General features: G+C 55.1%; 1 protein-coding gene across 5 annotated transcripts; it reads left to right on the top strand.

The window, feature by feature from the left end:
• Window positions 1–777: 777 nt before the first annotated feature.
• On the top strand, window positions 778–15,383 carry MAP3K12 (mitogen-activated protein kinase kinase kinase 12). Of its 5 annotated transcripts, XM_070789000.1 has the most exons (15): window positions 780–968; window positions 9,046–9,219; window positions 9,319–9,527; window positions 9,865–10,048; window positions 10,240–10,431; window positions 10,706–10,864; window positions 11,019–11,177; window positions 11,878–11,986; window positions 12,242–12,351; window positions 12,478–12,594; window positions 12,713–12,850; window positions 13,026–13,650; window positions 13,814–13,884; window positions 13,974–14,247; window positions 14,637–15,383. In XM_070789000.1, exons 2-15 carry the CDS (start codon window positions 9,083–9,085, stop codon window positions 14,733–14,735), a joined length of 2,583 nt encoding a protein of 860 aa, XP_070645101.1. In that variant the 5' UTR covers window positions 780–968; window positions 9,046–9,082; the 3' UTR covers window positions 14,736–15,383. The 5 variants fall into 5 exon arrangements, 4 of the variants coding, with proteins under 4 accessions (XP_070645102.1, XP_070645101.1, XP_070645100.1 ...); XM_070789001.1 differs by having other exon boundaries at window positions 779–968; window positions 9,046–9,527; window positions 14,146–14,247; XM_070788999.1 differs by having other exon boundaries at window positions 9,046–9,527.
• The last annotated feature ends 93 nt before the right edge of the window (window positions 15,384–15,476 follow it).

The following is a 15,476-nucleotide window of genomic DNA, read 5'->3' on the forward strand; positions in this document are numbered from 1 at the left end:
GGCACATAGTGGTCTTATTCCCTCTGCCATGTGTCCCGGGTCTCAGCTAAAGAGAGGGCAAGAGAGAATTCTGGCCTCTTAAGATTAATCGACTTATCTGTGCGGAACAGAACCCGTATTTTTGGGTCCCAGAGTTCCATTTCCTCCTCGCCAAAGTCTCAGCCACTAGCGTGAAAGATGTAGGGAAATTTTTGTGACCTTGGAGGGAAAGAAATCACGAAAAATGTCTGACTCTAATGAGGGTTCTGGGAATGGGTCAGAGACGAGATGGGCTTGCTCCGTGCGGGGCTAGAGGTCCGATGGAATCTTGGAATAAAAACGAGGGGTCATCCAGGAACACTGGAAAGGGACGGGGCGTTGAGCTGAGTGGATTCCAATTGGTGGACCCGGAGTGGTGGCAATTAGGGAAAAGAAGACAGGCAAGATCGTTTGACAGGGGGAGCGATGCAAGAGCGCTGAGCGGAGGAGGGGGTTCCCATCTGAGGGGTTGCTGTTTCAGGGTATAGGAGGGAGCTTATAAGACCGGTCATAGGGCTTAAGGTCGGGGGTGGGATCGCTCCAGGTCACCGCCAGCAGGGAGGTGCGAGGACCAGACGGGCCAGGGACTAGCCTGGAGCGTGCCGGATGGCAGCAGCGGGCTCCTTTAAGAGGCCGTGGCTCCAGCGCAGCATCCCCCGCTCAGGGCGTGTCCGTCCCGGGGGGCCTGGGGCGGGGGCCTCGGAAGGAGCGGGAGTTCAAGCCGTGTGAGGACGGGGTTTGGGGTCGGGGGGTGGGGGGAGAAAGCTGGAACTGACACACCCGTGCACCCGGACACCTCACGAGCATCGCCTGTGACGGCGCCCCTGGTCCGGTCGAGGGCAGCGGGGGGAGGCGGGAAGGAGGAGGAGAAGGAGGAGGAGGCGGGAGCAGCATCCGGAGCCGAGCTGCAGCAGCGCCGCCTTTTGTGCTGCGGCCGCGGAGCCCCCGAGGTGAGAGCCGGGCCGAGTTGTGGAGGGTGGGGGGCAGGGATGGGTCTGGGTCCTGGGATCCAGGTCCCAGGGAGGGTCGGGACGCAAGATGTGGAGGGGTGTGGGGAGGGTGGCGCGGGGATGCTGAGACGGGATGGAGGAACTGGGGACCTGGACCCGCCGCCTGTGGGGATGGGAAGGAGGGGAGCCGAGCCGAGGGACGCCGCGGCCCAGCTTGGAGGTGAAGGGCCTCCAAAGCTGGAAAGGAGTGTATGGGGTGGGGGTAGGGGGATGATTGGGGGACAGACTTAAAGGACAGCGGGCAAGAGAACATCTTCCTCTCCTCCCACTCACCCTCAGGAAGAGGGAATGGGAAGGAGGAGGAGGAAGAGTTTCGGCCCCACAGGAAAGGAAAGGAAGGACAAGGCCTCATAGGCCCCTCACTCCCCCTCCCCACCCCTTGCGCGCGCACAGGCACACTTTGCAGGCTGGACCTGAGGATTATAGGCAGACAGCACCTGTTCCTGGATGCCCAGGTGATGGTCATCTTCCCCTCCCCCATCCATATATGGCTTTCTCCCTTCTCCATCTCTCCATCTGCTCTGGCTCCTCTAACCCATTTCCCCAGCCCAGGCCTTTCATGAACCTCCTCCCTTTTCCCTACACACTCTTTAAACTCCTTGGCCTAAAAATAAGCAAGAATCCTTTCCACAGAGTTAAAACTCCTCTAACCACGGCTTTGGCTAAGGGGTCAGAGTGTGCATGGACAATGGAAGGAAATAGTGGGGTGTCCCTTAGAACTGAAGGAAAAGTCCCACCGTTTAGCTCCCTCTTGGGAGGAGAGTGGGTCAGGGCCTTAGGAAGGGGTGCACACGAGGTCTCTCCTGCACTCAGGGTCCTCTCAAGCCACAGTCAGTGCCTCCCTCTAAACACCATTTCCCTTCCAGCTCACAGAATGGACTCCATGGCTTTGAGAGTTCTGCTGTTTCAGCCAGAGGGTCATACCTAGGGAAGGCAAGTAGCAGGGATTCAGGAAGGAAAGGACCTGAGTAAAAGCCCTGGGTCTTCCTGTCCAGACACTGAAGTTTCTCTGAAGCTTAAGGGCCTGCTCTGTCCTATCTCACACTTAAGGGTGGAAAAAAATTCTGCGCTCTCCAGCCGGGCAGCCCATCCACTCACTCACTATAGGGACTGCGGGATGCTGGGATGACCAATGGTGTGAGACACTAACTCCAGCACTTGTGAAAACAAGCAACTAAATATCCACCCTGTAATTCAACCCAGTTACAGGCAGGAGAGTCAAGTTTACATAAAGAAGTGGCTCAGGACTTCTTGGGTGTCCTTCCAGCTAAGGAAGGCAGAACCCGTCTAAAATCCAACTGCTGTTTGTAGGTTCCTCCCCGAGAGGTGATGATGTGCTACTCTGGCTTTGCCAGGAAGAGGACCCTAAATTCTAGTACCCACTACATGGACTCGCCCTGTGACTTAGCACAGGCAGTCCCACCTTGCCCTGCTGGGCTGGGAGAAAGGATTAGGGAATCAACCCTTTCAGGAGTCCCTGTTGGGGCAGAACAGAGAATAGTATGGAAATGACACCAGCAGGGGACACAGGAGCTTCACGATAGCTGGCCACAGACACTGGTCTGTCTGCTTCATTTGCTCCCAGAAGAACTAGGGGCAGCTGTGTGTTGGGGAAAGGTGATGAGGAGGCAGGGGCGCTTACTCCAGAGTAGACTAAGGATCTTCCTCTGGTTCCTTCTCTCCTTACTCCCTTTTCTATCCCCTATGTTTACCCAACTCTCCATCTGTACCTTCCCCGCTGCCTCTTGCTTTGAGGAGGCAGACAGGGGAAAGAAGGGAAGGGACACCATTTATAAAAACCTACTGCTGCTTGTTAGGTCCTTTCCATATGCTAATGTTTATAGGGAGCTTCCTGTATGCCAGGTAACAGGCCCACGAACTTTATTTGGATTATCTCAATACCACTCATAACAATACTGAGAGGTAGTGTGATCATCATCTCTATTTTAGGGATGAGGAAACTGAAACTTAAAGAAGTTAAGTAATCTGTTCAAAATCAAAAAATCAGTGGCCAAAGAGTTTAGGATTTGAATCCAGGTCTGTCTGACCCAGAGCCTGTGTTCTTACCCTCATAATAGCTTGCATTGCCACCGTGTGAATTAGTGAGCCCCCATTTAGAGATGAAGAAACTGAGGTTTGTTAAGTCTCAGGCAGGGACTTTGCAGATGGTCCAGTGGTCAAGACTCCACGCTCCCAATACAGGAGGCACAAGTTCAGTCCCTGGTCAGGAAACTAAGATCCCACACGCCTCATGCCACGCGGCCAAAAAAAAGTCTCGTAGTCCAGGTCACCCAGCTGGAGACTGTGGTCAAGAGCAGAGGCAGGCCCTCAACCAGACCACTCTGCTTCTCAGGTCATCCATGTTCCCTCCCTGTCTTACTGTCCAAGGCTGGGTGACAGAAATCAATAATAGGCATTCTGTAATTTTCATTTCTTCTTTTTCAACTTAAAATAGGTTTTTAAATTTCTTAATAAAAATACCCACAATTCCATCTACTTAGCAATGGTTATACATTTCTATCTGTCCTTCCATATCTTTTTCAATAGCACCCGGCTCAGGAACAATTTGTTAAAAATACACAGAACTTCTTCCAGGCTCACCTGAAGTCCTGAGTAGCAGGGACCCCTATGAGCCACCATACCTTGGTATTTGCCTCCCCTTCCCCTCACATCTTAACGGTAGGGCTGAGGGGTGATCCTGGGCCACGAGAGCCATGGGGTGACGACAGGGTGCAGAGAAGGAGGCCTTCCCCCTCAGTTCAGAGGAGGTGGGACATAAGGATTTGCAGAGGAAGGACGGGGGGCCTCTAGCACACCACTGCCTTTGGGACCTGGTTCCCCTGGGACCTGAAAACAAGTTGTGTCCTGGGGAAATAGAAGGTTGGAGACCCAAGTCTCCCTTCTGACCAGAGAGAAGAGACGGCCTCTCCAGACTCCAGAATCTACAAAGACCTGGTGTCCAGCCAACCAGAAAGACAAAGCCAGGAGCCTGGCACTGTGCTCATGGCATTCCCTACATCATCTTACTTAGCCCTCACTACCCCATAAGGTAGGGGTGGGAATCTCAGAGGGATTATGGTCCTTAAACTAATTCGTGGCAAAACCAAGGTTCTAGTTCTGATCTCTCCAAATCCAAAGCTGGTTCCTTTTTTCCTAAGTAGTACTGCTCCCTCCCAGCCCTTTCGGTACCCACTCTACCGGAAGAAGTGGTGCTGGCTAGAGGTTTAGGGGCTGGACCTGTGTGAGCCTGGGGGCCTGGAGATAGCGGTGATCTCCAGTTTTACCCTGGCTCTCAGGGGAAAGCATTCCCCCCTCAGGAGGACACAACAGACAAGCTACAGTTCTTTCCAGCTGAGAATAACCCTGGCGCCAGGACCCTTGGCCAGGAGGGGTTAGAGTCCTTTATTCTCTCAGGAGTGTCTTGGGGCTCCTTTCCCTGGGAAGACATTCCTTACACCCCCACTCAAGAGAGATGGGGAATCTTCCTCCCTTTCCTGAGTGCAAAACAGAGTCCAAGACAGTGGCGAGGGCTCATTATGGGAGCCCAAGACTTAGACAGATGGCCTGGCCTCTCAACTGAACCCCCAAGACAGCCAGACAAGCAGCCTGGCGTTGACATTCTGCTGTTAAACAGGAGGGAGAGAGAAAGGACTTAAAGGGTTGCCTTGCCACAGGCCTCCAGCCTTTCAGGCAGGAGAACCAAGGTTGGGGGGGGGGGTACTCCCTGCCCCCACAGTACCACCAGCAAACAGAGAATCTGGTACCTGAAACTGATCTGGGCCCCCCCCTCCCCGGTGCCCACAGAGCCTCTTTTGCATAATTTACAGGCCACTCTGCCCCATACCCAATCTGAAGCAGAATTCTGCACTGTGAGCATTTGATAAACATGGGTGACAGAATGACTGACAGGTCCACCCGCTCCCGTCACATCCCAGCCCTTCCCCCACACTCTGCATAATTGATGGCCAGGGAGACAGCTCCCCTCCCCCCGGGTGACCGGGTGTCTGGGCCAGGGGCTCCTAGCCGTGATATCCCCCTCCAAAGCCTCGGCGCCAGGGCCCAGCTGGGGGGCAGTGGGACACAGCTGGCAGGTCAGAGATAAAGGACACAGAGAGGGTGTGGGCCAGGAGAGAGGAATCTCTCCTTCACTAGAATTCCCTGGGGCCTCAGCTCCGCCACCTCCACTCCCCTCACCACACACACGCACGTGCACACCACACTCACTCCTTCAGGTCAATCTGGAAGAGCTGTCATTAGCCTGAGAACCAGGAAAGGGTGGGTTGAGCCTGGCTAGGTTCTCTCCCTTTTCTTTGGTCCCATCCACTACTTCTTCAGCTTCTTCCACTGCCCGAAAAGACAAACAGGTGAAATGGCTTCTCTCTCTCCCCAGCTGCCGGCCCTGGATACAGGAGGGGCCCCTGGGGAGGCCTGGGCAGCTGGAGGGAAGATCGGCTTCAAGTGTCGTGGAGCGTGTCACCCTCTCTATGCCTAAGCCTCCTGGTTGCCAAACACCAGATGAAAGCTGAAAAATTCCTTTACAAAGCCAGGTGTTGTACCTACTCAGAACTCAGCTTCTAAATACGAAAGGAATCAGGGAGGGCACAGATCTCCTGTTTTTCAATCCCCTTTCATTCAGCTCCTTTTTCCGTGTCCTTTGCTTCCCAAATCAGTTTTTCAGCCCATCCTTCTTAGGACTGCCTCTCCCAGTGTTTCACGCTCTTCTGTTTCTCAGCTAGACAGGCCCTCCTTTTCTGGTCTGCCTTTCGCCCTTTCTCCTGTCCAGTCTCCCCGTTTTCCCATTTCCTGCTTTCTCTATGGCACCGCACCCCCAATGCCGACCCAAGTCCCCTCTCTTCACCACCACAGCTCTCTCTCCGCTGCACTCGGGGACGGGGGTGGACATGGGGAAGACGGGACGCAGAGGCGGTGACTGGCTCTGGTCGGTGGTCCCTGCCTGCGAGCCCGCAACCAGCACGTGGGCCAGCCCAGGTCAGGGGCGGGGCCCTGGCGCGGCCCCACCCCCGCGGTCGCCGCTCACGTGACTCCGGGCTAATCTTGTCCCGGTGACTTCACGCGCCGCCTCGGGTCCAGTCGTCATGGTTACGCCGCAGCGCCCAGCGCTTCCCCCAACCCGCTGCGTCCCCTCCCGGACACCCTCCTCTCACGGCCGGGCCCCCGCCCCGCCCCCAGCTCCTTTCCACGTGACGGCCAGGAAGGAGGTCGGGAAGGGGGAGGGGGCGCTGGGGCCGTAACCCCTTCCTCTCCGCTGCGAACCGCCCTCACTCTGGCTTCTAGCTGTCTGAGCGCCCCAGTCCCGCCAGCCCTCCCCGCAGACCCGCCCGGGCGGAGTGCCGGGAGCCCCAGCCTTCGTTCTCAGCGGCCCCAAAGGGGCGGCCGGCTTGAGGAGGCACAGGCAAAAGCCCTCGGGTCCTCCCGCGGACGTTCTCCAGCGAATTGGCACGTTGCTTGGCCTGTCGTTTGTCTTACTATGTGCATCTCACTCCTTGAAGCCGCCGTTATCTCGCAGGATATGTTGGGGGTCCGGAGGCTGGGATTTCATCTTTCTGAGCCTCGGTTTTCTCAAGAGTGTAAAGAGACCTATAATAATACCTCCTTCCCTGGAGAGTTCTGAGGAGTGAGGGAGCTAGTACATGTGGTCCTTAGGACGATCCTCGGATGCATAGAACAGTGGTTGCACCTAACTGGGCACCTTCATGCGCTCTGGATGCTGTTGGAAGCCCTGGGATCCCGTGTGGCGTCGTCACTCTCAGGAGTACAGGCTCTCAAAGGACGCCCGACTGTACTGTGCCTCCAGGATGGTGGGAGCCATCATGCAGGAAGCACAGCTCAGACTGGACATTAACTCAGAGCATGGGGGGGGGGGGCACTTCCAGGATGAAGTGAAACTTGGAGGACAACAGATGGTATGTGAGAAGCGCCTTCCAGACTGAGAACGACTGGGCACTGAGCTGGAGCCTCATCCTAGCTGAAGTACTTAGGACAGGTTATTTAAGACCTCTAATACCTCTGTTAAATGAGAGTAACTTAGACGCCTAATTTAAGAGATTTTAGGATTAAATAAGCTAATGGACCTATAACAGAGGCTAATATGGGCGGCAGCTTTCCATAAGTGTGAGCCATTCTCATTAGGTGCCCTGGCCCAAACACCTGATGAACCTTGGGAACAGGCTCAGTTCAGTAGGGCCTGGGTACGAACAGCAATGGAAGATGAGGCTGGGGAGGGGCCAAGAGCATGGAGGTGAGGCTACAGGACCAAGGAGGGGCTACTAGAGGGTTTGAAGAAAAGGGGAGCTCCAAAAGGCCAATTTGTGCTTTAGAAAGACCCTTCTAAAGGGTGGGTGGAGAATGGGGTGGAGGGGGATCTTGGAAGAACTTGGAGACCATTCAAGGGGCAGTTGTCCTAGGTCACGTGACAGCTACTGAGGCCTGGATTAAGGCAGTAATGTGGAATAGAGGAGAAATTAGTAAGGCATTGGTTCTGGTCTTTACCGATGTGCCAGGCATAAGAATCACCTCAGGTGCTTGTTAAACACTTAGGTATTTGAGAGGCCTGGAAATTGTTACAAGAGCTGAGCCCATCAGAGGTGCCAAGCCTCTCTGTGCATACATCCCCACCCAGGGAGTCCTTTTTATTGTAGATTCCTGCCACCCCTCTCCAGTAGTGACTCAGAAGCTCCGGTGCAAGGGGTCAAGGAGGGACGCTACTATACTGAGTAGTGTTAAGAGAGGCATTTTGGCCTCCGAAATCCCTACCTCTCAGAATCTGGTAACTGGTAAGATGATGTGGGAGATGGGAGATGAGATGACTTCCGTCAGGCTGAAAAATCTGCTGTGCCTGAACGATAGCTAGTCTGTCCTTTTGTGCAGTTGGAGAAATCAAGGCTCAGATACAGCTTGGCTGAGGTCAGCTATCAATTGGGACAAATCTCCATTGATTGGAAAGCTAGGTAGTAGGGGACAGAGTAATGAAGAGGAAAGGAGATAGGCCCTTCTCTAAGTGAGCCCTGAGGGAGCAGCTGGACTAATGGGAGGGACAAGGTGGGGGGATGGTGGAGAGGGGGGACCAAGCGAGCAGGCTACACAGCCTGCCCTGACAGCTTCTGCCTCCTCCTCGGACAGTTCTACCTTTTTCCCTCTGTGTCTGTGCTGGGCACAGAGCTGATCAGCTGTTGCTTGGATCAGCCCAGGTGTGTAGCTGTGAGCACCTGAGAGACCCAGTTGTGAGCCTTGAGTGTGCCTTAGGATAAGACTCTCAGCAGGATCACATATCGAGTACATGAGTGTGAGGCCCAGGTGTATCACATGTACACAGGAGGGGTGGAAATGTCATTGAGAGTGCCTGAGCGGCAGAGTCTGAGCAGTGTCATCTGTCTTTGCTTCGGTGTGAGGGAGGCCTGCATGTACTGTTAACATGTGTAAGATTGAGACTCAAAGTAAAAGTTGTGTATCTGAAAGACCCTAATACAACACTCGTGTGCATGTGAGCCTCAAGTGAAAGAAACATGTTTTCCAGAGGTGAGTTACAGCACTCTTACAGGGAGAAGGGATCTAGTCTGTTACCATACTTGAGATTGGGACATACTTCCCCAGTATCTACCTGAGCAGGGCTGTTAGCTGTATCCGCCTGAGAGTGATACTTAGGTATGTTGCCTATATACCTGAGTAAGGAAGACTCCGGGAGCTGGTGATGGACAGGGAGGCCTGGCGTGCTGTGATTCATGGGGTCGCGAAGAGTCAGACATGACTGAGTGAACTGAACTGAACTGAACTGAAGGAAGACTTATGTTACTAATAGATGCTAGAGAGGAAGCCTGTGTATCAGGTTCCCCAAGATGGGTCCCAGCTGAAACTTGGAGGAAGATGGGTACCTGAAGCTAAAATATGTGTTACTTCTAGGAGTGTTCTTGTGTGCCCAGCTCCCCAACTTGTGCCTCTGCCTCTATGTACCTGAGCTGGGCACCTGGGGCTTTGACAGCTCCTCCCTCTTTTTCCACAGGGCCCACCGCTTACCACCACACTGGGGCCCAGAGGCCATGGCCTGCCTCCATGAGACCCGCACACCCTCCCCTTCCTTTGGGGGTTTCGTGTCCACCCTAAGCGAGGCATCCATGCGCAAGCTGGACCCAGACACTTCCGACTGCACCCCCGAGAAGGACCTGACGCCCACCCAGTGTGTACTCCGAGACGTAGTGCCACTCGGGGGTCAGGGCGGGGGCGGGCCCAGCCCCTCCCCAGGTGGAGAGCCGCCCCCTGAGCCTTTTGCCAACAGTGTCCTGCAGCTCCACGAGCAGGATGCAGGGGGCCCAGGGGGAGCCACTGGGTCCCCTGAGAGTCGGGCGTCCAGGGTCCGAGCGGATGAGGTACGGCTCCAGTGCCAGAGCGGCAGCGGCTTCCTGGAGGGCCTCTTCGGCTGCCTGCGCCCTGTGTGGACCATGATCGGCAAAGCCTACTCCACGGAGCACAAGCAGCAGCAGGAAGGTAGGCTGTGTCCATAAGGGGGCCCTTTCCCGTCTCCCTGAGCCCGAGATGTGTTTGGACAGCCGCACCAAAGTCGCCCGATGACCCTTTCACCCCCCCGAGCCCAGCCCCCGCCCCTTATTTGTCCATCAGCTGCTGAGTCCCCAGCTTTATTTTAGGCCACCTCTTCATTTCCTCCATCCCCTCAAATCTAACCTTCTTGGCCTGTTTTAGCTGCTTTTCTACCTCACCCTCTTTGAGTCATTTCAGCCAACCCCAGGCTTTCCCCAGTGCCTGACCACCCCAAGGCCCTGAGTGTGGCTCTCTGAGCCTATGGCACTGTGCCTCCTGTCCACAGACCTTTGGGAGGTCCCCTTTGAGGAAATCCTGGACCTGCAGTGGGTGGGCTCAGGGGCCCAGGGCGCCGTCTTCCTGGGGCGCTTCCATGGGGAGGAGGTGGCTGTGAAGAAGGTGCGGGACCTGAAGGAAACTGACATCAAGCACCTGCGAAAGCTGAAGCACCCAAACATCATCACCTTCAAGTAAGGTCCAGGGCAGGGGCCGTGGTACTCTCCCCTCAGCGCACTCTTCTGAGGGCAGAGACCTACTTGGGTAGCAAGGGATCTTCCTGAAGTGGGTATCAAAATGGCACAGTTGGGAAGGGGGTACCAGGTGTGAAGCACGGGGCTGTTGGGATGGCTGAGGCCTTCATCCCACTGTGTTCGGCCCCCAGGGGTGTGTGCACCCAGGCTCCCTGCTACTGCATCCTCATGGAGTTCTGCGCCCAGGGCCAGCTGTACGAGGTGCTGCGGGCTGGCCGCCCCGTCACGCCCTCCTTGCTGGTTGACTGGTCCATGGGCATCGCCGGTGGCATGAACTACCTGCACCTGCACAAGATTATCCATCGGGACCTCAAGTCCCCCAAGTGAGTAAGCGAGCGAGCAGGGAGAAGCGCCTGTGCAGTCTCCCATAGGTGTCCCCACCCAGGGCAGTGTGGCCATCTCCCTGCTTTCAGACCCTGTCCTAAAGTCCACATGGCCATGTCAGAAACCCTTCCCAAGTGACAGCCCTATCTTGAGAAGGCTGTGGTAAGCCCTCCATTTCCGGGTGTCCCAAACGACTTCAAACAGTAAGAGTTGCTGCAGCTAGAGGAGGCGCGTGGAGGGGCGCGGACCCCAGCTGACTACACTCTTTACCAGCATGCTAATCACCTACGACGATGTGGTGAAGATCTCCGATTTTGGCACTTCCAAGGAGCTGAGTGACAAGAGCACCAAGATGTCCTTTGCAGGGACAGTAGCCTGGATGGCCCCTGAAGTGATCCGCAACGAACCTGTGTCTGAGAAGGTTGACATCTGGTGAGGGCCAGGTTGAGGACTGAAGGTGGCAGGTGGCCAGCGGTGGGTGGGGAGAGGGTTGTTCCAGGGCCTGAGTGCAAGTGAGATGAGCCTGCAGTGAGCAGGGCCTCTGGAGGAGGGCCTCCTCCAAAGTGCTGTCCCCTCTCATCCCTAGGTCCTTTGGCGTGGTGCTGTGGGAGCTGCTGACTGGTGAGATCCCCTACAAAGACGTAGATTCCTCAGCCATCATCTGGGGTGTGGGAAGCAACAGTCTCCATCTACCTGTGCCCTCCAGCTGCCCAGACGGCTTCAAAATCCTGCTTCGCCAGTGCTGGTAAGGACCACCTGGGAAGCAAGGGAGTATGGATGATGGTTAGCCAGCACCCAGGATCCGGGCATCCAGGCCCAGAATCCTCAACAGGGAAAGGGGAACTGGGCTCCCAGATACGGCTCTCCAAGACCCTAGGACTCAGAGTGTGGATCAGGGGCGCTAGGATAAAGAACTGAGAGGAGCTGGGGAGACCAGTAGTCTGCAGGGGTGTGTGTGACCTGTTTCCTTATCTGCAAAATAGGGACAGCAGCATCTGATAGAGAGGGTGCTTATGAAGTGCCAGTGCAGGCCCAGCACAGCCGCTAAGCACGGCTGGCTAGACCTCAAGTAGACTGCCTCAGGACACTCCCTGGAAGGCCAGGGCCCTGCATCCTTGTTTGGAACCTAGACCGTGGAGGAAGGTGGGAGATTTCTAATTTTTCACTAAGCCATTTCCCAAAGTGTTTTTTTAATGGAGTTACTCAAAAAGGTTTGTTTTGGCAAACAAGTTGCAAGATAGGATTAAATAGGTTTCCTTACTGCAGGACTTTGACGTACTACAGACAGCTTGTAACATGTCCTGGCTAGTTGACCAGGGAATCCTTTTGTCACAGCAAACATTCTAGGGTTGGATTCTCCAGGACCAGGACACACTTTGGGAAAGGGTGCTCTAATTCCTTCCTGAAATGCCTCCCCCCCCGCCCCCAAACTTTATTCCATCTAGGAACAGCAAACCACGAAACCGCCCATCATTCCGACAGATCCTGCTGCATCTGGACATTGCCTCAGCCGACGTACTCTCCACACCCCAGGAGACTTACTTTAAGTCCCAGGTGTGCTGTGGAGAGGAAGATGAATGCCCCGGCTCCCTCTCTTTGCAGAGATAATGATACCCTTTGAGGGGAGGCTGGGAAGAAGGGTGGCTGGGGATGGGTAGATCAGCTCTTGAAGGGCTGGGACCTGTCTTGGTTGATCCCGTGCCCCAATCCTTTTTGCTGCCACACACCACAGTCTGCAGCAGCACAGGCACCTACAGGTGTGACAGGTAAAGGGATGTCCCTCACTGCGAAATGTCTCTCCACCCCCAGGCAGAGTGGCGTGAAGAGGTAAAGCTGCATTTTGAAAAAATTAAGTCAGAAGGGACCTGTCTGCACCGCCTAGAAGAGGAGCTGGTGATGCGGAGGAGGGAGGAGCTCAGGTGCGTGCTGTGTTTGGCAAGGTGACTTCACCAACTGCAGGGCTGGTAGAGCGGTTCCCAGAGACTGGGATAAATGATGGCAGCAGATGAAGCCAGCTCACCTCTGAACACTTCTACCCATTTCAGACATGCCCTGGACATTAGGGAACACTATGAGCGGAAACTGGAGAGAGCCAACAACCTGTACATGGAACTTAATGCCCTTATGTTGCAGCTGGAGCTGAAGGAACGGGAGCTACTCAGGTAACCACACACGCCCTCACGCACCAATTCCCATCTTCTGAAGCTGTACCTGACTCCCAGAGTCTACTGAGCCTTGGCCCAGCTCCCTCGTCACATGCCTAAGGCGTTTTGTCTTTAGGAGGGAGCAAGCTTTAGAGCGGCGGTGTCCAGGTCTGCTGAAGTCACACCCTTCCCGGGGCCTGCTGCACGGGAACACGATGGAGAAACTGATCAAGAAGAGGAATGTCCCACAGAAACTGTCGCCCCACAGCAAAAGGTAGGACCAACCAGAGTTGACAAGTGCCACGGTTCCAGAATGGCAAGGGGGTGCTGGAGAGACAGGTGTAGGGCTCAAGAATGCCAGGAAGACGATACTTAGGTGGGAGAGAGGTGCCTTTTACTGCCTAAGTAATGTGTTAAATCTCCAACTTGCACTTTCCCTCTCCCACCAGGCCAGATATCCTCAAGACTGAGTCTTTGCTACCCAAACTAGATGCAGCCCTGAGTGGGGTGGGGCTTCCTGGGTGTGCTAAGGGCCCCCCCTCACCAGGACGGAGTCGCCGTGGCAAGACTCGTCACCGCAAGGCCAGCGCCAAGGGCAGCTGTGGGGACCTGCCTGGGCTTCGTGCAGCTGTGCCACCCCATGAACCTGGGGGACCAGGAAGCCCCGTGGGGCTAGGCGGGGGACCCTCAGCCTGGGAAGCCTGCCCTCCAGCCCTCCGTGGGCTCCACCATGATCTCCTGCTCCGAAAGATGTCTTCATCATCGCCAGATCTGCTGTCAGCAGCATTGGGAGCCCGGGGCCGGGGGGCTACAGGGGGAGCTGGGGATCCTGGCTCACCACCTCCAGCCCGGGGAGACACGCCCCCAAGCGAGGGCTCAGCACCTGGCTCCACCAGCCCGGATTCACCAGGGGGAGCCAAAGGGGAGCCGCCTCCACCAGTAGGACCTGGTGACAGTGTAGGGCTGCTGGGAACTGGAAGGGAAGGGACGGCGGGACGGGGAGGAAGCCGGGCTGGGTCCCAGCACTTGACCCCAGCCGCACTGCTGTACAGGGCTGCTGTCACCCGAAGTCAGGTAAATGGATGCTGCCTGACCTCTTCCCCTTCCCTTCTCTCCACTGTAGCTCCCACCTTCCGTTCTTTTTCTCAAGCCATTCCTAACACTATATAACCATGTTTCCTTATCCTGAGTTCTTGACCTCTTTCCTCCTCTGACCAGTCACTCATCTTTCCTGCAGAAACGCGGCATCTCATCAGAGGAAGAGGAAGGAGAGGTGGACAGTGAAGTGGAACTGGCCTCAAGCCAGAGGTGAGTGATGGAATTAGGAGGTAACAGCATTCTTCGCTTTCCACTGCAAGGTGTAGTCAAGCTGTGACCCTGGTTGTTCCCACAAACAGGTGGCCTCAGGGCCTGAAAATGCGCCAGTCACTATCTACCTTCAGCTCAGAGAATCCATCAGATGGGGAGGAGGGCACAGCTAGTGAGCCTTCCCCCAGTGGCACACCTGAAGTTGGCAGTACCAACACAGATGAGCGGCCGGATGAACGGTCTGATGACATGTGCTCGCAGGGCTCAGAAATCCCACTGGACCCACCAGCTTCTGAGGTGGTTACTGGCCCAGAACCCAGCTCCTTGCCCGTCCCACACCACGACCTACTCAGAGGGGAGCAGGTACGTCACACCAACCAGGTACTGACCAGGGAGGAGACAGCCTGATCATTTGAGGGCTACTGGGTTGACAGATGCACAGGCCAGAGAGAGAGGTACTTAACCTCTGTCACTCTGTAGCTGAAGCTGTTCCCTCCCATACTGAAGAGCAGATATTCACCTGATAGACTCTGGGAGATTTAGAGTACTTAATAAGGTTGCTTGCATGCTACCTATAAATTGCAACCAGGGGGAAATCCTGACAGTCTGGTGCCTTGGAGAATGGCCTGAACCACTGAAATTTAGAGACAGTAAAATCACTAACTTGTTACTACAAAGATGTCAGTGGATTCTGAAGGAAGCGATTTGCCAAGAGATGCCGTCTCACCTCACTGCCTTTCTGCCTTTTCCAGGGCCCTCCCAACCCTGAGGACTCAGACTGTGACAGCACTGAACTGGACAACGCCAACAGCGGTGAAGCCTTGCGGCCCCCAGCCTCCCTCCCTCCGTGAAAGCCACCCTCATCCCTGTACATAGAGAAATATTTATATAAGTAATATATATGCGCCACATAATCAATAAAGACAGGGCTGTCCCAGCCGTAAGTTGGGCTCAAGGGAGACTGACCCCTAACCAAGTCACCTGATAAACTCTAGGGACACTGGCAGCTGTGGAAATGAAGGATAAATACTGCCCTAGAGATATGGTTAAGGGCAAACTGGCCCCTTCCTGCTTCACCCCCATGAGTTCAACCAGTGGTGAGGCAACATGAAAGCCCAACTTGCCTATGTTCCTTTACTTTCTCTGCCCAAACCCTAAGGAGCAGGAAAGGGAGCCATTTAGACTGCACTTTTTTTTGTTTTCTGTTTACTCTGTTTACACATTTTGCACTTGGGAGGAGGGAGGCTAAGGCTGGGTCCTCCCCTCTGAGGTTTCTCAGGTGGCAATGTAATTTCTTTGTCCCTCCATTTCTCTGCCCAAGCCCTGGCTTAGGGCCTAGGGGAGGCCAGGAGATTGTGAAAGCATGTGATGGCTCAGGCTGAAGAACCGGGGTATTGTTTTAAGTCCCTACTTTTATCTTGGTGCCTGACTGGGGTGGGGACTGTCATATTGTAACCCCTGTGAAAAACCTTGAAATATAACCACTCCATGCAGGCCCAGCTGTTGAGGGTTTTCTTGGTGAATGAATGGGGTAGCTTGCATGGTTAAGTAGGAGCCGTGGGCTTTGGAAATTACCTACAACGCTGAATGAC

Source organism: Bos indicus, chromosome 5 (assembly GCF_029378745.1).
Source record: "Bos indicus isolate NIAB-ARS_2022 breed Sahiwal x Tharparkar chromosome 5, NIAB-ARS_B.indTharparkar_mat_pri_1.0, whole genome shotgun sequence".
Taxonomy (NCBI): Eukaryota; Metazoa; Chordata; class Mammalia; order Artiodactyla; family Bovidae; genus Bos; species Bos indicus.